Source organism: Macaca fascicularis, chromosome 5 (genome assembly GCF_037993035.2).
Source record: "Macaca fascicularis isolate 582-1 chromosome 5, T2T-MFA8v1.1".
NCBI lineage: Eukaryota > Metazoa > Chordata > Mammalia > Primates > Cercopithecidae > Macaca > Macaca fascicularis.
Window position 1 is genome coordinate 69,391,032 of NC_088379.1, and position 27,848 is coordinate 69,418,879.

The 27,848-nt window shown below is 32.5% G+C and overlaps 1 protein-coding gene and 1 long non-coding RNA gene across 8 annotated transcripts in view; one reads left to right on the forward strand and one right to left on the reverse strand.

The window, feature by feature from the left end:
- The window catches only part of LOC135970936 (uncharacterized), a 71,604-nt gene extending 45,470 nt beyond the window's left edge, over positions 1-26,134 (reverse strand). For both annotated transcript variants that reach the window (XR_012435324.1, XR_012435325.1), the window contains exon 1: positions 25,985-26,134. This is a non-coding gene — a long non-coding RNA (uncharacterized lncRNA). The remainder of the gene's footprint in view (positions 1-25,984) is intronic.
- Positions 22,746-27,848, forward strand: part of TECRL (trans-2,3-enoyl-CoA reductase like) — a 135,661-nt gene continuing 130,558 nt past the window's right edge. For all 6 annotated transcript variants that reach the window (XM_065545135.2, XM_065545133.2, XM_065545134.2 and 3 more), the window contains exon 1: positions 22,746-23,026. In XM_065545135.2, coding sequence (XP_065401207.1) covers positions 22,793-23,026 — 234 coding nt within the window. In that variant the 5' untranslated portion in view covers positions 22,746-22,792. The remainder of the gene's footprint in view (positions 23,027-27,848) is intronic.

The following is a 27,848-nucleotide window of genomic DNA, read 5'->3' on the forward strand; positions in this document are numbered from 1 at the left end:
ATGAGAACTCACTCACTATTACAAGAACTGTAACGGGAAACACTTTGCTGTTCTTGGTGATTGCCATGATCCAATCACCTTGCACCTAGCTTTACCTCAAACATTGGAGATTAAAATTCAATATGAGATTTGGGTGAGGACACATTGTCAAACCACACTATTCCATCCCTGGACCCTCCCAAATCCTATGTCATTCTCACATTTCAAAATAGCAATCATCCCTTCTCAACAGTCCGGAAAAGTCTTAATTCATTTCAATATTAACTCAAAAGACCCCAATAAAAGTCTCATTTGAGACAAGGCTGGTCCTTTCCACCCATGAGACTGTATCATCAAAGACAAGTTGGTTACTTCTGACATACAATGGGAGTACAGGCATTGAATACATACTCTCTTTCCAAAAGGGAGGAATCAGCCCAAACAAAGGAGTTGAAAGCCCCACACAAGTCTGAAACACAACAAGGCAGTCATTAAATCTTAAAGCTTCAAAATAATATCCTTTGACTCTATGTCTCATATCTAGGCAACAATGATGCAAAGAGTGGGCTACCAAGGCCTTGGGTAGCCCTGCCTCTGTGGCTCTACAGGATATAGTCACCATGGCTACTTTCACAGGCTTATGTTTAGTGACTGTGACTTTTCTAGGCTCATGGTGCAAATTGTTGGTGGATCTATTATTCTGGGGTCCAGAGGACAGTGGCTTTCCTCTCAGAACTCTTCCAGGCAGTGTCTCAGTGGGGACTCTGTGTGAGGGCTCCAACCCCACATTTCCCCTCTGCATTGCCTTAGTAGAGTTTCTCCATAAGGGCTCTACCCCTGCATTAGACTTCTAACAGGACATTCATTTCTTTCCATATATCCTCTGGAATCTAGGCAGAGGCTCTGAAGTCTCAACTGTTGTCCTCTGCACACCCGCATGCTTAACACAATGTGGAAGCTGCCAAGGCTTATGGGGTCTTGCACCCTCTGCAGCAACAGCCTGAGATGTACCTGGGGCCCTTGTAGCTATAGCTGGAGCTGGAGAAGTTGGGATGCAGAGAGAAGAATCCCAAGGTTGCACACAGGAGAGAGGCCTTGGCCCCCCTGCCCATGAAACCATTCTTTCCTAGGCCTGTGATCAGAGGGTCTACCAAAAAGGTTTCTGAAATAACTTCAACACATTTTCCCCATTGACTTGGCTATTAACGTTTGACTTGTCCTGTGCAAATTTCTGTAGCTGGCTTGAATTCTTTCACTGGAAATGTGTTTTTCTTTTCTACCACATAGCCAGACTCCAAATTTTCCAAACTTTCATGCTCCTTTTCCCTTTTAAATATAGCTTCCAGTTTCAAATAATCTCTTTGCTCATGCATATGAGCAAATGCTTTTAGAAGCAGTCAGATAACATCTTGAATGCTTTGTTGCTTAGAAATTTCTTCCACCAGATACCATAAATCATCTCTCTCAAGTTCAAAGTTCCACAGATTTCTAGGCTTCCAACCTCTTTGCTAAAGAGTAACAAAAGTGACCTGTGCTTCAGTTCCCAATAAGTTCTTCTCCATCGCAGACCACCTCAGACTGGACCTCATTGTCTTTATTACTATCAGCATTTTCGTCAAAGCAATTCAACAAGTCTCTAGGAAGTTCCAAACTTTCCTTCATCTTCCTGTCTTCTTCTGAGTCATCCACAATTTTCCAACCTCTGCCTGTTGACCAGTTCCAAAGTTACGTCCACATTTTCAAGTATCTTCATAGCAATTCCCCACTCCTGGTACCAATTTTTCCTATTAGTTCATTCTCACATTGCTATAAAGGACTACCTGAGACTGGGTAATTTATAAAGAAAAGAGGGTTAATTGGCTCACAGTTCTGCAGGCTGTACAGGAAGCATGGCCTCAGGAGGCCTCAGGAAGCTTATAACCATGACAGAAGATGAAGGGGAAGAAGACATGTCTTACATGGCCAAAGAAGGAGGAAGAGCATGATGAAGAGATGCCACAAACTTTTAAACAACAAGATATTGTGAGAACTTACTCACTATTATGAGAAGAGCCGGGGAAAATCTGTACCCATCATCCAATCACCTCCCATTTGACTCTACCTCCAACATTGGGGGTTACAATTCAACATGAGATTTGTGTTGGGAAACAGAACCAAACCATACCATGTTTCATCTAAATATTGAAATTAGTAGAAATCCACATATTGTAGAGTATATCCAAATATTTAAGTCTTTTTGAAATAAATGATTCATTTAGTAAAATAAATTCTTTACAAAAAAGGTAAAAGAATTTACACGACAAACATTTTATGAGTTTGCAACTGTAACAATCAGTGAAATATTCTGAACTAAAATATAGTGCATCTAAAAAGTAATAACTCAACAGATGTGTTTGCCAATCACTTCAACCAAATTGAAATCAAGATTGTTCAATTGAAAGAATTGTCAATTGAAAATATTCAAACTGAGTCCTCACCAACAATTACCTTTAATCCTTTTTATAATTATATATATACACATAATTATTATTTGTCTATTAAAATTTGACACATTTTTAATTACATGCATGCATAGTGACTCATGCATGTAATCTCAGAATATTGGGAGGTTGAAGTGAGTGGATCATTTGAGCTCAGGAGTTTGAGACCAATCTGGGAAACATGATGAAACCTCACCTTCACAAAACTACAAAAATTAGCCAGATGTGGTGGTAGTGAGTGCCTACAGTCCCAGTTACTTGGGAGGTCGAGGTGGGAGGATCACCTAATCCAGGGAGGTCAAAACTACAGTGAGCCAAAATCATTCCACTGCACTCCAACCTGAATGACAAAGTGAGACTTTGTCTCAAAAATAAATATGAATAATTTCTATAAAATTTAGAAAAACCCTTGTGAAATAAAAATAAAATAGTATTGAGAAACATATCATTAATATCGATTCAGAAAGAATAAAGTTACAATGTTTTGTATCACCATTTCTTTTTAAAATTAAGATATAATTTCTAACAAGCAAAATATAAAAGAAAAGCAATATAGGGTCTAACAATCTGAAGATAATTCAGAGAAAAATATGAATCACAAAAATTATTAAATTTAATTAAAATGTTTTCTTCAATTTATAAGGATAATCAATTTTCTCTACTTTTTACAGGAAACTTGATAGCATAATTTCTAAAATTAGTGAAAAAGAGTAAGCAGTCAAACATATAAAGGCTAAACCTACAGAACAATGAAGAAGGGTTTATTTCTCCTCCTTAAAGTCATGGCTCTTTATAAAGCTGTAGCAGTAAAATTCCATTAGTAATGGTACTGGAATGGGCAATTCATTAATTGTAATATATAAAAAACAACAATCAGATCACCATTTATATGGCAACCCTGTATATACAAAGCTGACATTGCATATTAGCAGGAAATGATTGAGTATTAAGTAAATGGTGCTGGATCCATTTGTTATTCATGTGAAAAAAATATATAAAACTTGGATTATAACATTAAGAAACAAATTACTAATGAATTTTGAGGTTAGATTTGGAAGACAAAATTTGAAAACCTTTAAAATATTGAGGAAAAGCTTTACTAGTTATGCAAATACATTTTTTTTTAAGATTAAAAAGTAGTTAGACACAGAAAAAGTCTGAAAATTTAGACTCCATTAAAATTAAGATATTTGTTATTAAGTACATCATAAAAAAGGATAAATAACAAGTCAAAAGTTTGGGAATGTATTAACAATATATATTATCAATAAAGATTTAAATACAGAAATAGTAAAGAGGCTATACAAATTATTTGAAGGAGCAAACAATCTAATAGAAAATTACAAACAAAAATCTTGGACTCATTTAACTAAATGGAAATAAATATACCATGGAATTTATGCAAAAGTGAAAAACTTCAATAATACTTGGGAAATGAAAATTAAAATCAGAGTTGGAAAACATTTACCTATATCGTGTTGGAAAAAAATGAAAAAGTGCTTAACAATATCAAGTGCTGAAAAGTTTCTGGGGCAATGAATATTGTAGACACTCCTCTTGAAATTTTAAGTTTATGGAATAACTTTGAGAAAATATTTTCATTGTCCAGTACAACTAAGCACACCTGCACTTGTGACAGTCATTGTATTTCTAGGAGTTTAATGTAACGGAATACTTCATGTGGATACCAAGGGTGATGCATATAATTTTTTACTGCAGAATTGTTGGTAAAAGCAACAAACAAAACCCAGAAATTAAAAAAAAAAAAAAAAAACTGACAGACATACAATAAAAAATTAAATGTCTAACCACAATTATATAAATTTTAAATGAAATGATATGGTCTGGAATGTTAGGTCTGATAATCAGTGAATATTTTCTTCTATTGTAATCACTCCTAATAACATGCATGAATACATCTGAATCTCAAAAATAGAATATTTGGAAAATAGGTAAATCAAAGAAGTAAAAGCACTATTCAGATACATATAAAAAGGGGCCCTCAAAACCCCACAAAATAATTGTTTTAGGGTAAATAATCCAAAACTAAAAAAATTATTAACTGAAGGATCAAAAAGTACGCTTTTATGTATGGACTTTTAATGTTATCTTTTAATACTCTGTCATGATACTTGTCTTATTTTATTAACTTTCTTCAAACTTTAAAGCTATATTATATACAATATTTTATTTTCATAATATATTTCAGAAATAAAATTGATGAAACTGGCATACATAATCACATGTCTAAATATATACATTTTCATATATATTTACATAGGCATGACTACATACACCAATATTATATCCACTAGAACTATAAAAATATGCACATGCACAAAGATTGGTGCCTGATAGGGTTAAATCTTAACATACATCTTTCACCACATAGGGAAACCTTCATTTTCCCTTTAAAAAGTGTATTTTCACTTCTCTTCCTACTTCTACTATTTAGCAAAGTTAGTGGGTTGAAATAGTTTTCATCAGGTAGTCATTGGATTGCCCTCAGAAGACCAAGGGTCAAGCCCGGTGTGCTTAATCACACTGTTTTCCAGTATCCAGTTCTAATTAGCAACACTGAAAACCAATGACGCATGACTGTTTTGAAAAGAAAGTAAGATTATCAGGGGTATATAAAATGGCACTACAAAAAATACATCAATTTTATTTGTTTTTTGGTATACCTCAGTGACATGTGTACAAATCTATAAGCTTTCTAAAATATATTTTGAAATTGTATTAGCATAATTAGAAACAAGAGCATAATTATTCTTCTATATTAAACAAGCATTATCTCATAGCACATGAGAGGCATTTGGTAAAATGATGACACAATAAAAACAAAAGTGCTCTAGGAGCTTTTCCTCCAATGGAGCCTTCAAAAATGCAACGTGATCTGACAAATAATTCAAGATTATGACTAACGAGAGCAACAAAGAACTAATTAAAGAGTCAACTTATTTGTTTCAATTTGAGATTGAGTCTCCAAAGTGTATGTAATTATTAAGTAGAAAAGCAGAAAAAAAATATTTATTTCAATTTTTCAAAACATAGTCACTGAAATGAGTGTGAAACCAAGTTTAATGATTAAGCAAAATTTTGAAAGAGAAATTTTATTTTTTTCTTAATGAAATTTGAACCAGAAGAGCAAGATCCTAGGACTTTAAAGTATCTTTTCCTGGATTCTCTTTAGATACATAATTGATATATTTTTGAAAAGTAATATAAATGACCATTAAATACTTTAGTTATCTAAAAATTCATCTTAAAAATTAGATAAACGTTATGAAGTTGAACTGAAAAGTAGTGTAACACCAATATGTGATTTTGAGCATGCATGTGTGATGAATATGTTATTTTACTGATGTAAAACCACTTTATGTAACATAATATCAGTATATATCATAAAACCAGTATAAGCTGAGTACCTAATGGAAAGCAATATTAAAGTGAAAACTCCCCATCTCAGTCTTCTGAACCAGCCATTATTATTAGTTGCTAACTCTAAACATATAATATTGACATCTAAAAAATATAAGATATTATTTTTTAGTGTTAGGGAAAGTGCTTCATATCCTGTGTAAATTATTACATCTAATAGTATATTTACTTTCCTTTTTATATGAATTCTGTGTTTTTATGTCAATGTTCCCTTCAGTATTATTCTTTATCAGAGTAACTCTATGAGTAGATTATTTAGATTTGTCAATCCAATACATATTAATATCATTAATATGGAAAATATGAAATACTTAAGAATAATGAAGGTTGATTTTAATTAGAGAGAAAGATAAATATTTAGAAATTTGATGAAAGTATTCCTATATAATTATGATGTGGGTTAATGAAAAATGAGGGAGACTGTAAGAGACAATGCATTGTATTATATATGCATAATGTGACTGAAGAAACTATTTTATTATTACTATAAGCCATTTTTTAGAATTGTGAAAGATAAGTTTTAAAAAGTGTAAACAGTTGCTAAATGCACTAGCTAGTTGCTGTTTGTCTCTGTTCTGAAAACCATCATCTTCTGTATTCATGCTCTTTCTCACTCATTTTATTAATAATTCAAGATATCGGTTCAGATTGAAGCCAAAAAATATTAGTACTTCTATGTTCTTCTCTAAATCTGAAGGATCAACAACGAAAAATCTTAGGAAACTCTTGAGAACATGATCAGAGGTATGACAGGAATAGTTTCTGGTCTAGAGAGCTTTTCTTGATATAAAGAATAGATATGTAACTGTGTCCTTTTGTCCTTTTTGATTCTGGTATTTTCAACAACTAAATCTTAGACTATTTTCAGCTACAATGAACTGCAGCACATGTAAACTGTCTGCTTTGCTTCATACTTAATTCACTCAAAAACATTCAATAAATATTTCTCACATACCTATCACATGCCAGACAGTTATTTTTGGTGTTGTAGATACAACAGCAAAATAGACTAATCCCTACTCTGTAAAGCTCATCTTCCACTGGGAGTGGGGATCACAAAACAAACAAACAAACAAACAAGGCATCTTCAACGTGTCAAATGGTGGTATGTGCTAAAAATAAGTAAAAAAGAATAAAGACAGAATTGTGGGGATATGCTGAGAGAGACTGATTAGTCCCCTATGTGTCTTCTTTTACCTGTGGAAGGAGAGATGACACACAATTGTTCCCTTGACCTTGACCCTTCTTCATGGGTGGGAACTGGACTGACTCATTTCACTCGGGCCACTGCTGGCCGCTCCTCACAAAAGAATTGTTTCTATATGTTATATTTAACAGAGACCTGAAAAAAAGGTGTAACCTTTCAAAAATCGGTGTAACTGCCCTCCAAGAAGGGTGAAAACAAAGTGCAAACCTGAGAGGAGAAGCTTGGTGTATTCTAGAAACAGCTAGGCCAGAGTGATGGAGTAGAACAACTGAGAACAGTGGGAAGAGACATGAGAGGATTGGAGCCCTAGTAAGAGAAGATTCTGTAGTGTATAATATAATCTTGATGCTTACTTCTCAGGGTGATAAGAACAATTTGGTTTCTGTAAAAATTGGCTTTCAGGGAGTAAGATTAGAGCAGGGATGGCAGTTTGAACATTATTGCCATATTCAAATGAGAGACAGTGGTCTCTTGGGTCAGAGTGGGTTCTGTGGAGGTTATAAAATGCTCAGACTACAGATATTTTAAATGTAAAGCCAATAGCATTTACATATGTAAGTGTAAAAGCCAATAGCATTTACATAGCTTGGTTATGGAGTGGATGAAAAAGGGAATAGGTAAGATTGACTACAAGAATTTTATACAGAAAAAACTACAATAATAGTCATTTACTAGAATGTTTTACATTTAAGAATTAAGATATAAATGGCTGTTGGGAAGAATATTGTTGGAAAAAAATGAAGTGTTTTTTTTATTTTTTTATTCTTAGACGTGTTTTGCTTGAGACGCTTCTTAAATTAGTTATCTACATGAGGTGTAAGTAGATAGCTGGACATAGGCCTGCAGTTTACAGGCCAAAGCTGGACCAACAAAATTGGAATTTGTTTCCCCATACAGAAGCCATATTTAAAGTCATGTGACTTCCTAAGAATCCATTGTTCCCTACTCCGTTTCCTTACTCAAATACTATCTGCCCCTCAAGGTCTTCCATGTCAACTCTATTTCAAATCACAATGAATTGATTTTTCTCTTTAGTAATCATCACCTTCTAATACACAGTACAGTTTTCTACCTATTGTGTATCTCTGCGTTTAATAGAATGAACACTGCAGAAGGCAGGATGTTTATTCATTTTGTTAATTGATCTATCTCTTCCACTCATCATACTGCTGGTCACATAATAGATGGTACATAAGTATTTGTTGAATAAAGGAAAAGCTATAAAACAGGAAAATATTATTTAGACATTGTTTGTGGATAGAGAAAACAAGATTTTTTTGGACTACTCAGCAGGAAAAGCAGCAGCATTTAAGGGTTCAGGAAGAATTCTAGAAAACATTTCTGATGAGAATCGGCAAGTAATAAAAGAGAGAACCAGGGGAGACATTCCCAGAGGCCAACTGATGAAAATGTTTAGGGCAGTGTAACTGACTGGGTTAAATGCTACAGTCTGGTTCAAAAATTGAAAATTTAGAATATAGAATTTTATTTTCAAGAATGATTATTAATGATTTTTTATTTGTTTGTTTTTGAGACAGAGTTTCACTCTTGTCACCCAGGCTGGAGTGTAGTGGCTTCATCTTGGCTCACTGCAACCTCTGTCTCCCAGGTTCAGGGGATTCTCCTGCCTCAGCCTCCCAAGTAGCTGGAATTGCAGGCATGTGCCACCATGCCCGGCTAATTTTTGTACTTTTAGTAGAGACGGGGTTTCGCCATATTGGCCAGGCTGGTCTCAAACTCCTGACCTCAGGTGAGTCACCCACCTCGGCCTCCTGAAGTGCTGGGATTATAGGCATGAGCAACCACATCCGTCCTAACTATTAATGATTTTAAAGAAATAATTGGGCATAAAAAAGAAATGTAAAAATGAGGCCAAAAGGAAATAAGTGTAGAGGAAATTGAACAAGAATTCTTCATAAAATTTGCAGTGAGTTATTTATAAACAGAAAAATAAAATTGAGTACCTAGCTGGAAGAAAATATGGAATAAAGAGAAGTTTCATTAATAAGTTGATATTAATACTACAGTAAAAATTTAAAAAGTAACACAGAAAAGAGGGCAGTAATTTCTGGAGCAATGTTCTCAGACACAAGGAAAATGGATTAATTTATAATTGGAGGCTCTGACTTTAGGTGGGAAAATAGTCCATCTCTGCGGTATAAGTACATACAAGGACTATATGAACACAGCTTCAGGTTTATTGATATATGAAACTTCTCTTATGATTGCCTATATTTTCTTATTGAAATATAAAAAAAAAAAAATTCAACAGTTGAGAGAAAGGAATGGGGATAAATGTATTTAAAGTAGAATGTAGAAGAGAAATCCTCAGACACTCAAATATGTTCAGCTAAATACAGATGTATAGGACCACATAGTCTAATGTAAGGGTTAGCTCTTTCCAAACAAAGTATGGTCCTATACATATTGAACAAAAGATAAACTACTTTATAGTAGATAATTTTCTGTTAACTTTTATTACTAAGAAATAATTTTTCATCTATAGTTTGATATAGTTGAATATTTTAATATATGCATGTACACACATTTTCTTCATCAGTATTTAACCATTTCTTTTTCATCAGTATTTAACCTTTAATAGTTTTGATTTAATTTTCAGTGTTTTTTTTTTTTTTCAGCTTGGAGACTTTAAGGTTAACAAGCATAATGATAATATTTATCAACACAATAGTTCATAGAAATAACACTTGTTTGTCATATCAACTTGAATAAAGTTAAAACAATACTAATGAAAAAATATATATGTGTAGATATATTACATTGTAGTATATCAATTAGAGTTATATAATAAGCACACTGACATTTATCAGTCACTTAGCAAATGACCTACATGATATTTGCAATTCAGTTTTAGGGTGTTTGTGTTAATATAATTATCCTGCAGATTTACTAATATTTACAAAAAAAAGAAAAGTTATGAGAAATTACTCTAAAATATGGAGAAAAATAGTGATTATTTTAATGGCATTTTCTCATAGTTCCTGGTGTTAGTTATTACAATATGTACTTTATAATAATTTTATGGTGATTATTCCTTTTCAGACTTGATTGAGTGCCCTTTCTGTGTAGACTACACAGATGACAGTATGTCATTTAATGTCATTACAGTGAAACTCCTTGTTCTGAAGGTTAGCCATGAGGTGTTATGATTTAGAAAGTAAAATTCTAGATTCCTACATTTTTTGTGTCTGATATCATTGCAAATTAGAAAAACATGGAAAACTACGGGCTTCTCTACTTACGTATTTACTTTCATCCCTTTTGAATGTTGTATATGAGGTTCTCTTCATTTGTAAACATAAATGTGTCTTATTTTGAAACAGTTACAAGCTGAAAAAGGAGTTAGCATGAAAGCAAAGTGAATATCTTTAACTCAGGTTAATATCCTTAACCCTGACACATTTTTGACATTTATGAATATATTATTTATTCCCAAACTATTTGAGATTTAGTTCTGGACGTCAGGGCCATATCTCCCTAAGTAACTCAGCATAACTATAATAACATTAATATTTATACACTGACATTATTTAATATATAGTTAATTCTTACTTCAATGACCTCAAATTCATTCTGTATAGCATTACAGAAATTTCTGCTTGACCCTGGATCTAATTATAAATATTATTAATATTTATTTAGTCTCTCAGTATAAAATAATTATTTACTTGTCTTATCCATTGCAATTTTTGGAGAATTTAGGCCAGTTGCCTGTCTACTATCTGACATTTCCTTATATTTAGAGTAAACTTTATTTTTCACAAGAATGACACAGAATTCATATTATATCCTTTTCAGTGAATTATATCAAGGGATACAAGATACCAGTTTATCCTATGCTTATTAATGTTAACATAAATCACATGGTCATTTTTGTGGCCCCCAGATTTCAATGATATTCCCATTTTTTCCTCAGTAAATAGTAATTATACTACATGAAGATATTTTGGAACTATGTAAATATCTTGTTTTGTGATCCGTTGAATAATCTTGCATGAAAAAATTGTTCTACAGTGGTAGCAAAATGCTGTCTTTGAGATGCCATTGTTTTTTATTAATTGACATTCTATAACAAATATTTTCCTTTGTTCACCATGTCTGAGCTTATAATCAGATGGACATACAAAACATACCTTAGACTTTTATCTTCCGTATATATGATTCTTTTTTATGTCTATTGTTTGTCCATTCTGCCAGGAGACAAACACAGCCAAATCTAGGTAGGAATATTCTTGACTGGATCTTCATTTCCTTATGAAATCATAGGAATATTCTGGTCCTACATAGACTCTAATTCAATTCTGATAACTACCGTAGTTATTAACATAAAACTACATTTAATTCATATATTTTTACTACATTGTCTTAAGCATAATTTTCATGTTGGCATTTATACATTTATTCACTAAATTTTATTGGAAGTTGGCCATACTATGCATAAGGTACTGTGCTGTGCTCTTTAAAAGCAAGATGAAATAAGGTAAATCCTAAGATTTTTAAAAATACAATCTTATTTATAAAAGACATAATATGTCAAATACTAAAAAACAAAATACATTGTTACAGTAAATTGCTGTTCAGTACAGTGTGATTTAATTTCCTTATGTAGTAAACATAATGAACCTGTATGAGTGCTCATCAATCTTTAAGAAAACTGTCTAACTCTGGATTTAACTGTTAACCAAGGCCCTGTAAATCCCAGAATGGTTGACATGTAGGAATTGTGGAAAAAGTGACCGATGATATTAATTTAGAAGGCTAGAGAAACATGACCCTATGCACCCGTCAAGAAGCATCATGTTTTTCTATTTCATTAAGAGTAAACTTGCCAAAAGCATCACTAATGTTTATAAGTTCGTAAGTAATCATACACACACGCGCACCCACACAAGCGTGCGCACACACACACACAAAGATACTCACACATGGAAGACATTGTGTGTGAAGGATCCCTGGGTTTTAAAAGTTGCCACTGAAAAATGTGTGCATCTATTTTGTATTTTGCAGTCCCAATTATATCTTTTTTTTTTTTTTTTTAGACAGAGTCTGGCTCTGTCGCTAGGCTGGAGTACAGTGGCGCGCGATCTCAGCTCACTGCAATCTCGCCTCCCAGGTTCAAGCGATTCTCCTGCCTCAGCCTCCTGAGTAGCTGGGACTACAGGCATGCACCACCATATCCAGCTAATTATTGTATTTTTAGTAGAGACGGGGTTTCAGCATGTTGATCAGGATAGTCTCCATCCCTTGACCTCCTGATGTCCCTGCATTAGTCTACCAAAGTGCTGGGATTACAGGCGTGAGCCACTGCGCCTGACCTACAATTATATCGATAATGTATGCATATTTTTATATAGAATAACTTTAACTGTAATGATAAATAATGGACATCCGCATATGTATTTAGCTGTGTGTATTTTTGTGGTCATGAGAGGTGATGCTGTGAAGTGATTAACAGCTTAGACTTCTTCATGACTAGTTGTGCCACTTTTTTAATGTTATTATTTTTTTGGTTAAGTTATTCAAACTCTAACATTTAGCTTCTGCATCTGTAATAATAGCTACCTTATAGAGTTGTTAGGTGGTTAAGCACTGCATAGATTGCCTCGGCCATAATAAGCCTCACATGAGCCTTAGCTATTGTTACGTGAATAAGTACTTCAATGCAGACATAACTTTTTAAAATGTAAATTGATCTATGCAAATCTTGTGGCATAAAGTATATTTAAAAATAAAAATAAACTATTCTCAGAGTCACAAGGCAAGATGACAGTCAATATAATGATAGTGAATCTCTCTGCTCCTAGGAAAAAATATACATCAAACATCCAAGATCATATTACTAAAATTATTTGATTGTGCATATAGACATGAATAAAAATAATATTATTGATTTTTTAAATTATAGAGAAGAAATGTCAGTTCCCTCACTCTGTACTGTTTCATTCTTATCTGCCCAGTGTATTTTTAGTTTTCATGAATATCTATGAAACGAAGAAATGTACTGTCCTTGATACCCTCACTGTCATTTAAAAAAAAAAAAAAGCTACATATAATTAAAAAAAAAAACTTAATTATTGATTCTCAAATTGAATCTTAACTTTTTGGGGTTATAATTCTCCCACAACTTGCCAAACTATTTAGAAGTCAAGATACATAAGAAATGTGTAGTATGGTTTCTATGTGTGTGGATCTCGAGCAAGGGGATTTTTTTTTTTTTTTTGTAAGTTCTTTCAATGTTGGTAAAGGAGTTCTTTGTGACAAGAAATCCCTGAAAGGCAAAGAAGAAATAGGCATGCCCTCAACTCTCAAAATAAAGGGCAGCATGTGCCAACACAAAGAGGGGAACAACTGCAATAGCAAGGCTCAGATTCGGGAAGGGCAGAGTGGAATGATCTGGAAACTCTCCAGGAATGATTCGGAGAACACAGAAGGCAGAGCCAACTGCCCTAATAAAAGAATAGCATGCAATTAAAGAGAATGTAGCAGGCAGGACTGAGTTAAAGACAGACTGAATGTTTTGTAGGGAGTTTGTATAAACTTCAAAGAAAACATTTTTTAAAATATTCATATAAATTTTCAAAAGACAATCAAGTTAGATGGCTTTGTTCAAACTGACTATGGATAAAGTTCTGTTCCCTCTTTTTTCCCCTTTTCCATACATATGTTAATTTTACAAGTAACTTGACTCTTGTACACACAAGATGAGACCATTTTTCCCAACTTTCTTAAAGAAAGATTAAATCTCAGTCCAATTTATTTTCTCTACAGGAAACCATTTAATTTTACCATAGTCTTAAGTAAAGATCCTTCCACCTCTATCTGGTGTATTAATAATTAATAAGGTCATAGAATATCATAGTATATTTTTACACATATTACTTTGTACAATAATCTTCTGAAGGAAGAACTCTGTGCAGATTTTATCTATTGTGTAGTTTTAACTTTTTTTGCTAACACTGATTTTAAATAGGAGACACATTTTCAAATATTGATTAGAAATCATAGGAGAGTCATTAGAAATCATGATGAGGATGAATTCATTTTATGACTTAGATAATTTGTGTTCAGCCAGGTTACCGGGTTTATTCAATATCATACATCACACATTGACAAAGTTTGAAAAATAATTCCCACATCTGACTTTTAACTGCGGAGCGCTTTCCTCTACATTGCAGCTACACTGTGGTTTTTAGAAGAGCAATATCATTTATGTATAATAACATTAACTGATTTATTATTATTTCTTATTGATAATCATTTTAGGTTAGCAAATTCTGCTTTGTTGTTCAAAACTTTAAAACTGATATTTTGTCACTGTAACAACATTATTTTTACCTTTTCTCCCTTTTCTGCTTTTACCAGGGATATACTTCAAGTAACCAAATTAATGTTGTAATTATTATGTATTAGTTGAAATGTTAATACTGGTGCTTTTAATGTTACTGCTCAAATAGTTTGTTGTTGTTGTTGTTGTTGTTGTTGTTGTTTAAATATTTCAGAGGCTTGAGATTCAGAACATAGTTTATTTCTGTGTCATTAAGATCTCTTCGGCCAGGTGCGGTGGCTCACGTCTGTAATCCCAGCATTTTGGGGGGCCAAGGTGGGTGGATCACGAGGTCAGGAGTTCAAGACCAGCCTGACTAACATGGTGAAACCCCTCCTCCACTAAAATTACAAAAATTAGCTGAGCGTGGTGGTGTGCACCTGTAATTCCAGCTACTCAGGAGGTTAAGGCAGGAGAATCACTTGCACCCGGGAGGCAGAGGTTGCAGTGAGCCCAGATCATGCCACTGCACTCCAGCCTGGGCGACAGAGTGAGACTCCATCTCTTTCTTAAAAAAAAAAAAAAAAAAGTAACTGGAAAATAAATGAGACTATAAATTTATGAGCGAAGAGGATAATGTACTTGAAGATATTTCTGTGAGTCAATTGACCTGGGTTAGAACCCAGTGCCGATGATAAACCTAAAGGATACAATCCTAAACACCATAATCCTGAAATTACAAAAGATTTTAAAAAGTCCCCATAGATAAAAATTTCCAAAGTCTAAAATTCCTAGTGTCTTAAATCTCGAAAGATTAAAATCCTAAATGTTGAAACCCTGAATGCTAAATCCTAGGTAAGAGATTAGTGCATTTTCAGTTGTATGCAAGATAGTTGCATCATGTTAGTGGCATCATATTAGATTAAACTACTACCTGTTACTGTCTTTATTTGGAAATTGTATGATTTATGGAGATGAGTATGGTGGCAAGGTTGACAAAGGTTCAACTTGTGGACTTAATTTTGTCAACTGGGTTAAGGGTATCTAGAAACCTAGTAAAATATGATTTTGTGTGTGACTCTATGGTGTCTCCATAGCAGATTAGTGTGTAAATCTGGGTGGATCAGGTGGAATAGATCTCCCCTCAATGTTGGCATGAACTATCAAATCAATTGTGCTCCCAGAGAGAATGAATACATAAGGATACTTGATGTTTCTCTGAGAGCTGAGACAGACTTTTCTTTTGCTGCCTTAGAGGTCAGATCTTCAGGCTCTCCATCTTTTGGAGAGAGCCCTGTTACTGACATCCCAGAGTCTCCAGCTCACAGACGGCCTGTTGTGGGACTTCCAAACCACAATAATAGTATGAGTAAACTTCCTTATCAAGTCCTCTTTTATTTATCTCTATACATATCCTATTGATTCTCTCTCTCTGGAGAGCAATAATATAGATTTGGTATTGGGGAAGCCAAATATTATTCCTTCTTACTGTATTTCTTACAACACAATAGAAGAGACTTGTAAAGTTGTTCTCTCACAAAAGTGCTATTAAAATTAAGTTTACTAGGTTACTTAATGGTGAAATATGGAGTCTTAAAGGTCATTATTATCAGTGTTTCTAAGGCAGATGATTTTTTCATTGCAGTGGCTGTGCAATAACCAGATATTCAAATGTGCAGCATATACTTACGGATTTAGTAGATCACAACCTCTCTCCAAATATAAGTACAGTGAGTGTTTCAAAGAATGCAGAAGTAAAAATTCAGGCAAAAAATACGAGAACTCTTCCCTGCCAAATTATTTAATCACGTATAACCTTTTCCTCTTCAAACATAGCACCGATTTGCTATGCTATGTATTTCATCTTTGCCTAATTCTCAATACTGGGGGGATATATATTGTGTAAAGATATTTAGATAATTCTAATTTGTTTTATGCATTTTTTGCAAATGTGATTTCATGAAAGTGTATTATCACAACATTGACTGTGTGTGTTAGTGTTGTGCAAGTACAGAAAGTCCTTGAAATTTCCTCAGTAAATTCAGAGTGTCACTTTTGTATATCTACATTTGCACACAATAAAATTTCTCAAGATCTTAGCTCCTTAAGTAACTGCACCTGTCACAGTTTTTGGTCAATCTTATTAGAACAATTAGGTTGTCCATTATGGTACTTTAAATTACTGCAGTTAAAAGCTAAAAAATCTAGGTTCACAAAATTGCCAACTGTAGTGTTTTTTGACCTATTTCTGTGTGAATATGGTTCATTTTACTTTTTGACCTATTTCTGTGTGAATATGGTTCATCTGCTCATACTTTATACTGATGTGACGGTTCTTAGTATACCAGTGCCTATACTCATAAAATATGTATGTCATTATTTCCTAATTTATTATATAAAGTAGCCCATTAAGTATTCTTTCTTTCTTTCTTTTTTTTTTTTTTTTTTTTTTTTTGAGGCAGAGTCTCACTCTGTGGCCCAGGCTGGAGTGCAGTGGCGGGATCTGAGCTCACTGCAAGCTCCGCCTCCCGGGTTTACGCCATTCTCCTGCCTCAGCCTGCCAAGTAGCTGGGACTACAGGCGCCCGCCACTCGCCTGTCTAGATTTTTGTATTTTTTAGTAGAGGCGGGGTTTCACTGGGTTAGCCAGGATGGTCTCGATCTCCTGACCTCGTGATCCGCCCGTCTCGGCCTCCCAAAGTGCTGGGATTACAGGCTTCAGGCTTGAGCCACCGCGCCCGGCCTCTTTCATATTTTTAATGTTTCTGAAGTAAACCTATTAATAAACATATTTTATATAATTTTTAAATACTTTTTTCGGAATTATATTTTTGGGATTTTGATCTTCCAGGACTTTGATTTCCAGGCATTTAAACTGTAGGAATTTTTATCTTTTGAGATTTCAGCATCCAGGGTCATGGCAATCAAGATTGTGTCTTTGGGAATCAAGGCCCAAACCCATTTAAACTGTTTGCCTATTAGTATACATATTTTAAGTAAATTTCATTCCCCTGTAAACATGTATTATAACCATTTAAATTTAGAAGGAGAGAGAACAGGAATAATTTTAATGTTTGAGCAGGGTGATGGGGTGAAGACAGACACATAAATCTAATTTGAAAAACATGGATCTGTTTATATATATATGTATGTATGTATATATACTTTTATATAAACATGTTTTTATATATACATATCTCTATACATATTCTACATATGTATATATAACTAAATATTTATATACATAAGTTTATATATAGAAAGTCTTCTGTTTTAAAAAATATCTTTTTATATGAATTTCCTTGTTAGATTTCATAAAAGTCCTATAAGGTTCATAATGTTATAAAATGTGACAGATAATAGAAACCTTGAGATCATATAACTCTTTAGGAAAAAAAAAACCTTCTTGAATCCATACAATTTCCAGTAAACAATGCCATTTTCTATATATATCTTTCTTACCTATGTGTTTGCCTATGTCTAAGAATAATGTAGCTTGATGTATACAGTATTTTCAAAATCTCCTCATTACTAACTTTCTGAATTCCAATTATTTTTATCTAATATGTAACATTTTTGCATGAACACTGACACAAAATAATAAAGGACAAGTGGTTTGCCTTGAGAGTACTATTTTGTTTTCTCTTTCACCCACCCATCCCCAGGTGCAGTATGTTCCAACATATATTTGGGTAGCATTTAGCACAGATTAAAAGCATAATTTTTATTGTGAGGTCCTCAAAGACAAACCACAGACTGGAAGTTTGTACTTGTAACACATATATCTGATGAAGGAGTTATATCTATAATGTAGCAAGAACTCTTGAAACTCAAAAGTAACAAAACAACTTAATTACAAAATGGACAAAAGATGTGAACAAACACCTCACCAAAGAATTTGTACAGGTATCAAATATGCATATTAAAATATATTCAATATCACATGTCATTAAGAAATAAGACAAGAGATGCCACAAAACATCAATTAGAGTGGCTGAAACCCAAAACACTGACAATACCAAATGCTGGAAAGAATGTGGAGTGACAGCAACTCTTATTCATTGCTGCGGGGGATACAAAATGATACAACCACTTTAAAAGACATGCTGGCAGTTTCTTATAAAGCTAACCATATGCTTACCATTCATTTCCACAATTATGCTCATAGCTGTTTACCAAATAAATTTAAAATTATATTCATATGAAAAACTGCACACAAATACTTATAGCAACAACCAAGGTTTCCTTCAATAGGAAGGACAAACAAAATATGCTATATCCATGCGACTAGGTATTTTTCAACAATTACAAAAATTAATGAGCTGTTAAGCTGTGAAAGAACATGGAGGAAGTTTAAATGCAAATTGTTAAGTGAGAGAAGCCAGTCTGAAAACATTACATACTATATAATTCCAACTAATGATATTATGGGAAAAGCAAAACTATGAAGATGATAAAATCATCAGTGATCTTCAGGGCTTGGAGGGGCAAAGGAGGGATGAAGAGTTGGTACACAGAATATTTTAGGTCACCAAAACTATTCTGTGTAGTATTGTCATGGTGGATACATTATGCATTTGTCATAACTCATAGAACAGTAAAACACAAACTGTGAAACCTAAAATAACCTAGTGAAATTAGTTAATAATAATATATTAATATTGGTTCTTCAACTATAAAAAGTGTATTACACTATGAAAGGTGTTAAATAATAATAAAAGAAACTGGTGTTGGGGATGTGCAAGGGATTATTAGGAAAATCTGTACTTTATGCTTAATTTTTCTGTAAATTAAAACTGCTCTAAGCACGTTATTAATGTTAAAAATGAACCGAAAAGAAGTAACACCTCAAATGGAGACTAAACTGAATTGGAATGCTTTTTGTCAAAAAATATAAAAAATATGAAGGTAATATAATACAATTTTTTTCTGTTCAGTATTTTTAATAACTAAATGCAACTGGAATAAATATTCTATCTTGTATCTGTGTATTTTTATTAATGTGTGTGTTTTTTAAATTTTAAATATATTTTAAATTGTAATATAGTTTACCAAATGATATCTATTATCTAGTATAATACAAGTATTAATTCAGTGTTATTTTCATTGTGATATGTTTAGCAAAAACCGTATAAAACACCTTAGCAAATAACAAAGATTTTATTTTTAAAACTGCTTCATGTATAGATAATAAAATTATAAGTAGCATAATAACTGAAATTTGTACTCCCTTCAAAATTTTTAACTTAAGTGAGCAATTTTCCTATTTTCAGTGATACTCGCCCCCCAACCTTTTTGTCTCTTTCTACATTCTTTGTTTTTGTTATGATTTTGGTGGGTGGCTGCTTATTTTACACCTTTTATTTTGGAAAGATTTTACCAGACGTTTAAAAAAGTAAAAAGTTTGGTATATTCATCACTCAATTTACCTTAATTTTACATATTGCATAACCATAGAAGATTTACCATACTCAGAATTAACATTGATACAATACTGTTAATTAAACCACAGATGTTATATTTATTTCAGCAGATTTTCCAAGTAACATTCTTTTTTGGTTCCAGAAAACAATCTTGGATAGCACATAGAATGTTCCAGTAGTGTCCCCGTGTAGGCTTTTCTGATCTGTCACAGTCTCAATTTTTCTCGATTTTTTATCTTGTTGCCACTTTTGAATAGTATTGGTCTCGTATTGTGTAGAATGTCCCTCAATTTGTCCTTGATGTGTTCTTATAGTTGAAGTGAGATAATGAGGTTTGAAGGAATATTACAGGAGTGAAGCATTCTTCTCATTTCATGATATAATGGGTACATGAATGGCAACATGACTTTTCATGGTGATGATAAACTTGGTCAAGTGGTTAAGATGCTATCTGCTTTCTGGATTTCTCCTCTATAAAGTGTCTATTTTTCCCTTTTCCTTCATTATTTTTGGCAAATGTGTCACTAATTGAAGCCCACATTCAGGAGATAGTATATCCATAAATTACTTGGAAGTCTTGTGTAAGGAAGACTTGCTCTTGATTCTTTTTTGTTTATTAATTTATTTATTATGTATTCAATCATTTATTTATAATGGTATGAACTCCAAGGTATATTGTTTTTTGAATTTGAACCCATTATTATTAGTACTTGTTTTGTTGCTTGAATTATTCAAAATTTGGCTATGAGAGCTCTTTCAGATTGGCTTCTGAATTCTTTTGGCTATTTCTTTTTCTTTTTCTTTGTTTTCTCTTTTTTTTTTTTTTTTTTTTTTTTGAGACAGAATCTTGCTGTGTCATCCAGGCTGGAGTGCAGTGGCGCGATCTCAGCTCTCAGCAACCTCCACCTCCTGAGTTCAAGCGATTCTTCTGCCTCAGCCTCCCAAGTAGCTGGGACTACAGGCGCCCACCACCACATCCAGCTGATTTTTGTAGTTTTAGTAGAGACAGGGTTTCACTATGTTGACCAGGTTGGTCTTGAACTCCTGACCTTGTGATGTGCCCACCTCAGCCGCCCAAAGTGCTGGGATTACAGGCATGACCCACCGCACCTGGCTAACTATTCCTTTTTTTAAATAAGAAATATATCTGGAGAAACATTATGTAAATAGTGTTTGGATCATTTCAATACAATGCAATAACTTAGCACTACATCATTCTGCCTACACATTCAAATTATACATTTTGCTCATTAATTTATTTAATACAATTTATGGATCATCTACTCTATGTTAGATACTGTTCTAAATGCTTTAACTAGGTTAGGGGATATGGCCAGAGATGTCATAGGGAGCTGGGTGATGCAGAACATTGCAAACCTTTGCAAAAATCTTTGTGTTTTTTTTTGTTGTTTTTTGTTTTTTAACATAAAATAGAAAGCCCCTGCAATGTGTTGAGCAGATTAAGTTACCCACTTAATATAGAGTCAGGTCATTCCAGCTAGTGTGTTAAAAATAGACTATTGATTGACTAGTGTTGGGGTAGGAAGAGCAGTTTGGATATGCAATACAGGTGAGATTTATGCTTGGACTGTAACTGTGAACACACAGTGTAGTGGATCTCTGATGGATTAGATGTGAGGTGTGGGAGAAATGGAGAATTTAAAGATGATTCTAGGTTTGAAGTGCTGAACAACTAGATGATAAAGTTGCACACTGTGTGCCCACAAAGTATGTAAAAACATGCACATATCCCTATTGTTTATATTTTTGAAAATATAAAATATTGAGTGTAATGTAATATAAAATATTAAGTGTGAACACAATAACTGAAGAGTGTAAAGTGAATCTCTAGGGCATAATGTGTAATAAAATTATAAATGAATACATTATTTTAGTTGTTTTTAAAAGTAAAGATTAGCCTCAGATAGATAACAGGTTTCCTCCTCTATGTATTTTGTGTCATTTTATTTTTATGTTTTCATTGAAAATTACATTTAAGAATATTTTCCTTTAAAATCATTTTGAATCAGTGATAATGTATTTTGGATTTCTTTTCATTTGTTTCTTTATCAGATTTACATATCTCAGAGCACTAGGAGGTTTTCTAAAAGCTCTTTTGTCAGGATGTTTTCCAGATCTCATTTTTCATTCTGAGGCTATCTGTATTTTCCATAACATAGGGTTGTGGAAAATGTGGTACTTACTATAGATTTTGTATATCAGTTCAATAGATTTCCAAAGATATACAATGTTAAAATAATGCTTGCTTCTTTTTCCCCAGGTTACAAAAAGTTTCTCTACAAATTCTAATCTCATAGTTTGCTATCTTTCCAATCTTTATACGAAGTGAAGAATTCATCATTTTATATTGTGTAAGTTATTTTAAGTTAGTTGGGATTATAATTAGTACTGATAAAAATATTTTTTCATTTTAGAATGCTTTAAATGCACATGCACATATAGCATATTTATATATAAAACATATATAAACATATATATGCCACTTCTCTTGTCCTTAGGTAGCATTTTTTAAATGTTATGTAGTAATGTACTAGGACTTTTAAAAATTTAACTTTAAGAGAGCACTTTGCTAATGTTAAATACATCTCAATGTAAATGTGTGTGTGTGTTTGAAGATTAGTGCATCCAGGACTCAGAGATAATGAAAATGCTCTGTCTATTCTTGCTTTGGAATTTCAGATAAGAGTAGTCATATTACAAAGCAGAGATAAAAGGAGAAAGCAAGAAATAATTCAATTGCTGGTAAAGTAATACGCTACACAGCAAATCACAATAGTGTGTTATATATAGAAATAAGATCAGTCATTGTTTTCAAGCCTGCTAAATAAAACTGAACTCTTGGAATGGCATACCATTTGACCTTTCGAAGGTTCTCCAGCAGTATTTAACTGGTGCAAAAGGAGCACACTCGCAATTGTCCACTTTTGACATGACAGACCCTCCTGTTAGTTCACACAATGTTCAAAAGGCAGAAGTCCCTCGCTTCAGAACGCAAGAGAGGATTATTTTCCCAAAGAGCTACACGGTTCATACTGAGGGATGATATGAGAAATTTTCACTTTTTGTCAAAACTTGTACTCTCAGCAGGCCCTCTAAAACCAACACCAGCAGTCAAACATTCAAAAACAACTCACTTTGAGATTGAAATACTTGATGCTCAAACAAGGAAACAGATATGTATTCTGGATAAGGTGAGTTTATTTTTTTATTTATTTGTTTATTTAAGTGTTTCTTCTCTGCCTCAAATATTATTGATTGCTTGATTAAATTCTAACACAACTGTTCTAAAATACATTTCTGACTTTTACCTTAATTTTGTGGTGAAGAGCATGCATACTTTATGCATTGTTTTAATAGAAGATGTTCAATGCATCTCTCATACTCAATTTAAATTAACTGAATGGTAGATAATAATGAGGTTCTGTCATTGGTCTGTGAGTTTTATGCTGCCATTGACCATTGTCCACAGGTAAAATTACAAATGCTCAACCTATTTTCTTACACGGAAAATATCTCCAGGTTTTTGTCTTCGTGTACTTCGTTGTATATACAAATTATCATAGAGTTTAATTAGTGTCTATAGAAAATAGTACGCAAAAGCCACAGTAGTTGTTAGAAATACTATGTAATATGTCTGAAAAATTTCATCATTTAAGCATTAATTTGAATTGATTTTATTACTTTTCTTAAAAAGTGACTACCTAACTTTTTGTGAAAGTTTACTTGCTTCAAAAACAGTATTTAAGTTCTTGAAAATTATGTTTTGAAATGTTACTCATCCAAATGCACATTCACAGATGTTGCACTAAGGAAGGAGAAAATATACTCTTCTTAGGTTAGAAAACTAAATTATAAATATATGTTTATATTTTAGATAAACATATGCATAAATAGTATTCCAAGCATTTTCAGTTTCTAATAAATTTGAAAAGTATTATTAATTTAACTTAATATGAGAAAGACGTATTTATACAGGTAATAAAATAGAGCTTGATCTTGTTTTACAAAAAATGTTGAATACATTTTTGTTGCTGTGTCCTAAAAATAAAATGCAATCACGCATTCCATTTTTCCATGTTTATCTAGGTCTTTAGAAGAAAGGAAAAAAAACTGTTTAGTCTTTTCCTTAATAATTGACAAATACACAATATATAATTTCTTATTCAGTAATTATAACACTATGAGCAGCTTATAAATTGAGTTATATTAACTCTAATTTATAGATGGAAAAGAAAGATTAAGACCTTTTTTAAGTGCATACAGGTCGTTAATAGAACTTAAAAGATCTAAAACCATTTCTGTACAGTTTTAAATCATATGCTTTTTCTATAGTTCTACTGAGGCCATATATAAGCGATGAATATATATCACAGAAAATAGAATTTTGATATATTAGTTTCAAGACTTGTATAATTTACTTTTCTTTTTGTATCAAAGTGAAGTTTTGGGATTTTTAAATATCATACAAAATATTTAATATTTAAATATCATATTAAGTATTTAATATTGAAATATCATAAGAAAAATTAAAAAAATAAAATTACCCTTCAGAAGTTGCTAATGTTTACAATATTCCATTATGAAAAACACAAATCTTACAAGAAAAACACAGTTAAATCCAAGGACACAGTGCAACAAATGGAATGAAAATCAAATAAGTCAAGGATTTCCAAGGACTACAATTCTAAAATGACACTAGTTATTGTGTCCTTTCTGACATGTGTAAACCCTGGCAGGCAATCCACCTTAAAGTAATGAAAAACTAATGATGTTTAAACGTTCTTTTACTTAATTACACACACACACACAAACACACACATGCCAATGAGTTCCTATTTGCCTCATACATTTAAATTTTTTCTTATTGGTATTTTATTTGAAGGTAACACAGGGATTTTTACATTTTTAGGTGTTAATTAAATTGTGAAAAAAAGTAAACATTTAGAAGAAATGAAATTTAAATATTCATTATTTAGAGATGAGAATTTTGCAATTTTGCATCGGAATCTAATGTTCGAACTATGATAGTCCTGACATTTGCATCTCAAGTGGCATATCTTTGTAGAAACTTAGCAGGCTAACTAGAGGATTAACACTGGATGGTTCCTAATCCTTTATTGCACAATCAGCCCTATATAATGTGCAATTAGTTGCATTCAAATCTTTGACGTCTGAGTAGAACTGCATCTTGTTGTGTCTTGTTTTAGTTTGTAAATTGATAAACTGTTTCATAAGAGTGGTGAGACACTTGAGAGAAAAAAGCTTTCTAGGTTAATTTTTTGTTTTTGCTCAGTGATTTCTAACATTTTGAATTTGTAAACATAAAAAAGACTGATTTATTTTTACATTTTTATTATTCCTGATGTTATTTTTCTTAGACAAATTAACAACTTTATAGTAAGATCATATTTAGTACGCTTCATTGTACCTGGCTCTACCCAGTGTACAAAAGACATGTCGCTTATAACTTAGTGCCTGTCTTTCAATACTTACTATGCAGTAAAGTGGTACAAATCACATATCATGTACTTTGGAATTAAGCATATCTGGACTCAATTCCTGTTACATCATTTGTATCTATCAAGGATTAAGAAAGTCACTGAATTGCTGATGCCAAAGACCCCTATTTAGAATATGGGTTAATAAAATCACATCAATAAAGTTAATAAATTTCACTTTGGAAACTTAGAGTAAGGATAATACATGTAACATGCTTAGAATAGTGCCTTGACCATAATATGGACAAAATTATTATTATCATCTTATTTTTAATAATCATTTGGAGAAAGTAATATACATAAAAAAATAAAAATAATAAATTCTGAGCCTTTTGATAACTGGCTCAGAATTTAAATTTGACTTCTTAATATTTAATTATTCTTTGACGTGATTTGTTATAATGCTTAGGATAGATATAATATTTTTCAAATATCTTAAATGAGATGTATTATCTTAGTAATATATGTTCTAACAGAAACTTTGTTTTAGGTTTATTACTCAAACTTTAAAATGGACAAAGTATAGACTCACAATATGCATGAGATAAAAATTTTCAGAAAAGTCCTCGGATGAAAGAAAATATATTTCATGTTCTTTTACATAATTACACACACACACACACGCCAAACAAACAAAAAACTTTCTCTTACCTCTGCTGTTTTCTCTAGTTTTTGCCCATTTCTCTCATTACTTTCCTCAGGTATTCATATTATCAGCTTTCATTTGCCTCTTCTCACTGTATCCTAGTCCCAATTCATTTGGGCACTCACTTCTATCAGTTCCCAGATTCTGAACTTACTGAGGTCACCAGTGAAGCATGGCAAATACTGTACTAAATGCGGAGGTCTATTCTTATGTCTTATCTTACTGTGTATATCAACAACATTTTCCACTGTTAATCACCTCCTCCTTAACTAGCATTTGTTATTTGAGTTCCAGGAGAATATATACTTTTTTTAACCAACTTCATTGGCTTTTCCCTTTCCTTATTGCTGATTCTTCATCTGACTTATTAGGAATGGATTTTCAATAACTGAGTCATCACAACTTCTCCTCCTCTACAATAATTTACTTTATTGAGTTTCATAATTAAAAAAAAAATCTTCCTAGTGGTTTTATATATTGTCACCTATTATTTTGCTTTGACTGTAAATCTACATATCTATATATCGATTGAATCTATTGAACTATCTGGATGTTTACCAGGCATATCAAACTTAATATCTCTGAAACTGACCATTTGGTCTTCTCCCAAACATCTTCCAGAGAGCTACTTAAGCCAATAAGTGATGACTACATCCTTCAAATAGCTCAGGCCAAACACTTGGAGAAACCATGACTTGTCTTTTAATCTCATACCCCACATACAATCCATCTTCTTGTCAATAGCTTCAAAATATATCACCCCTTCTACTTGTAGCGCTTCTGAATCTTCCCCCTACTTGTGTCTTTATCACTTTCAATATATCCGCTACATAATAACAAGAACTAGTCTGTTAAATCCTGGCACATAATATCATTCGCTCCTCAAAACTAGTCAATGCTTTTCTTTAGGTCTTAACTGTTAACATTTCTTGGAGGCTTTTCCTGACTACTAAGAGAGCAAAGCTAGCCAACATTTTTTTATTATGTTTCCTTGTTTTATTTCTTAACTAGACTTATTGCCAACTAAACTACTATTTATTTTTTCTTTCTTCATTTAGTTCATTATTTGGCCTACTCTTAGTATATAAGCACAAAAATATCAGATTGTTTGTTTTACACACTTGTATCTTCTGTGTTAACAGCAATGTTTAACACAAAGAAAGTGTTTAACCAATATGTGTTGAATAAATGCACTCCTGTTCAAGAAGTATGTGAATTTCACACAGCATTCATGTTCAGTAGTGATAGTTTTGAGGTGGAGGAGTATAATATTTGAAAATAAATTTTATTATTTTCTACATCAAATCAAATTATTATTAGAATATTTGTTCATACATTCACAGAAAAAGACATTCTCTCAAACCATCTTACTAAATGCTCAAATTCCCCCCAGCTTATCCTGAAAACAAATACATGTAATTTAACTTTGTGTTAGTGCATAATTCAATAATAGACAGTCATGTTCTGATAACAATTTTAATGTGATTTTCATAAAGCAGATGGGAATATTTATTTAGCTCATTTAGTTAGTTTCCATGAATGACTAAAATAACTAATCATGGATAACAAAATGGAGACCAGATTTAAAATAATTGTTAAATACCATTTTTCAAGTATTTGTTGGAACATTAAAAATATGAGATTGTAGGAAAAATAAATTTTAAAAATATAACAATGAATCATTTCCAGTTGTTGCCTGCTGTTGTCTCATTTCTTTCTTGTAAAATGTCAGAAGCTTATCTACTGATAAGTCAATGACTGATTCAAGAGCATGCAAGAATTCTAAGAGCCTGAGATGAGAAATGGTAAATGTTTCCAATATCATCTCATTCTAATTTCTTCAATCTTTTCTCCAAGTAACCTGACCTC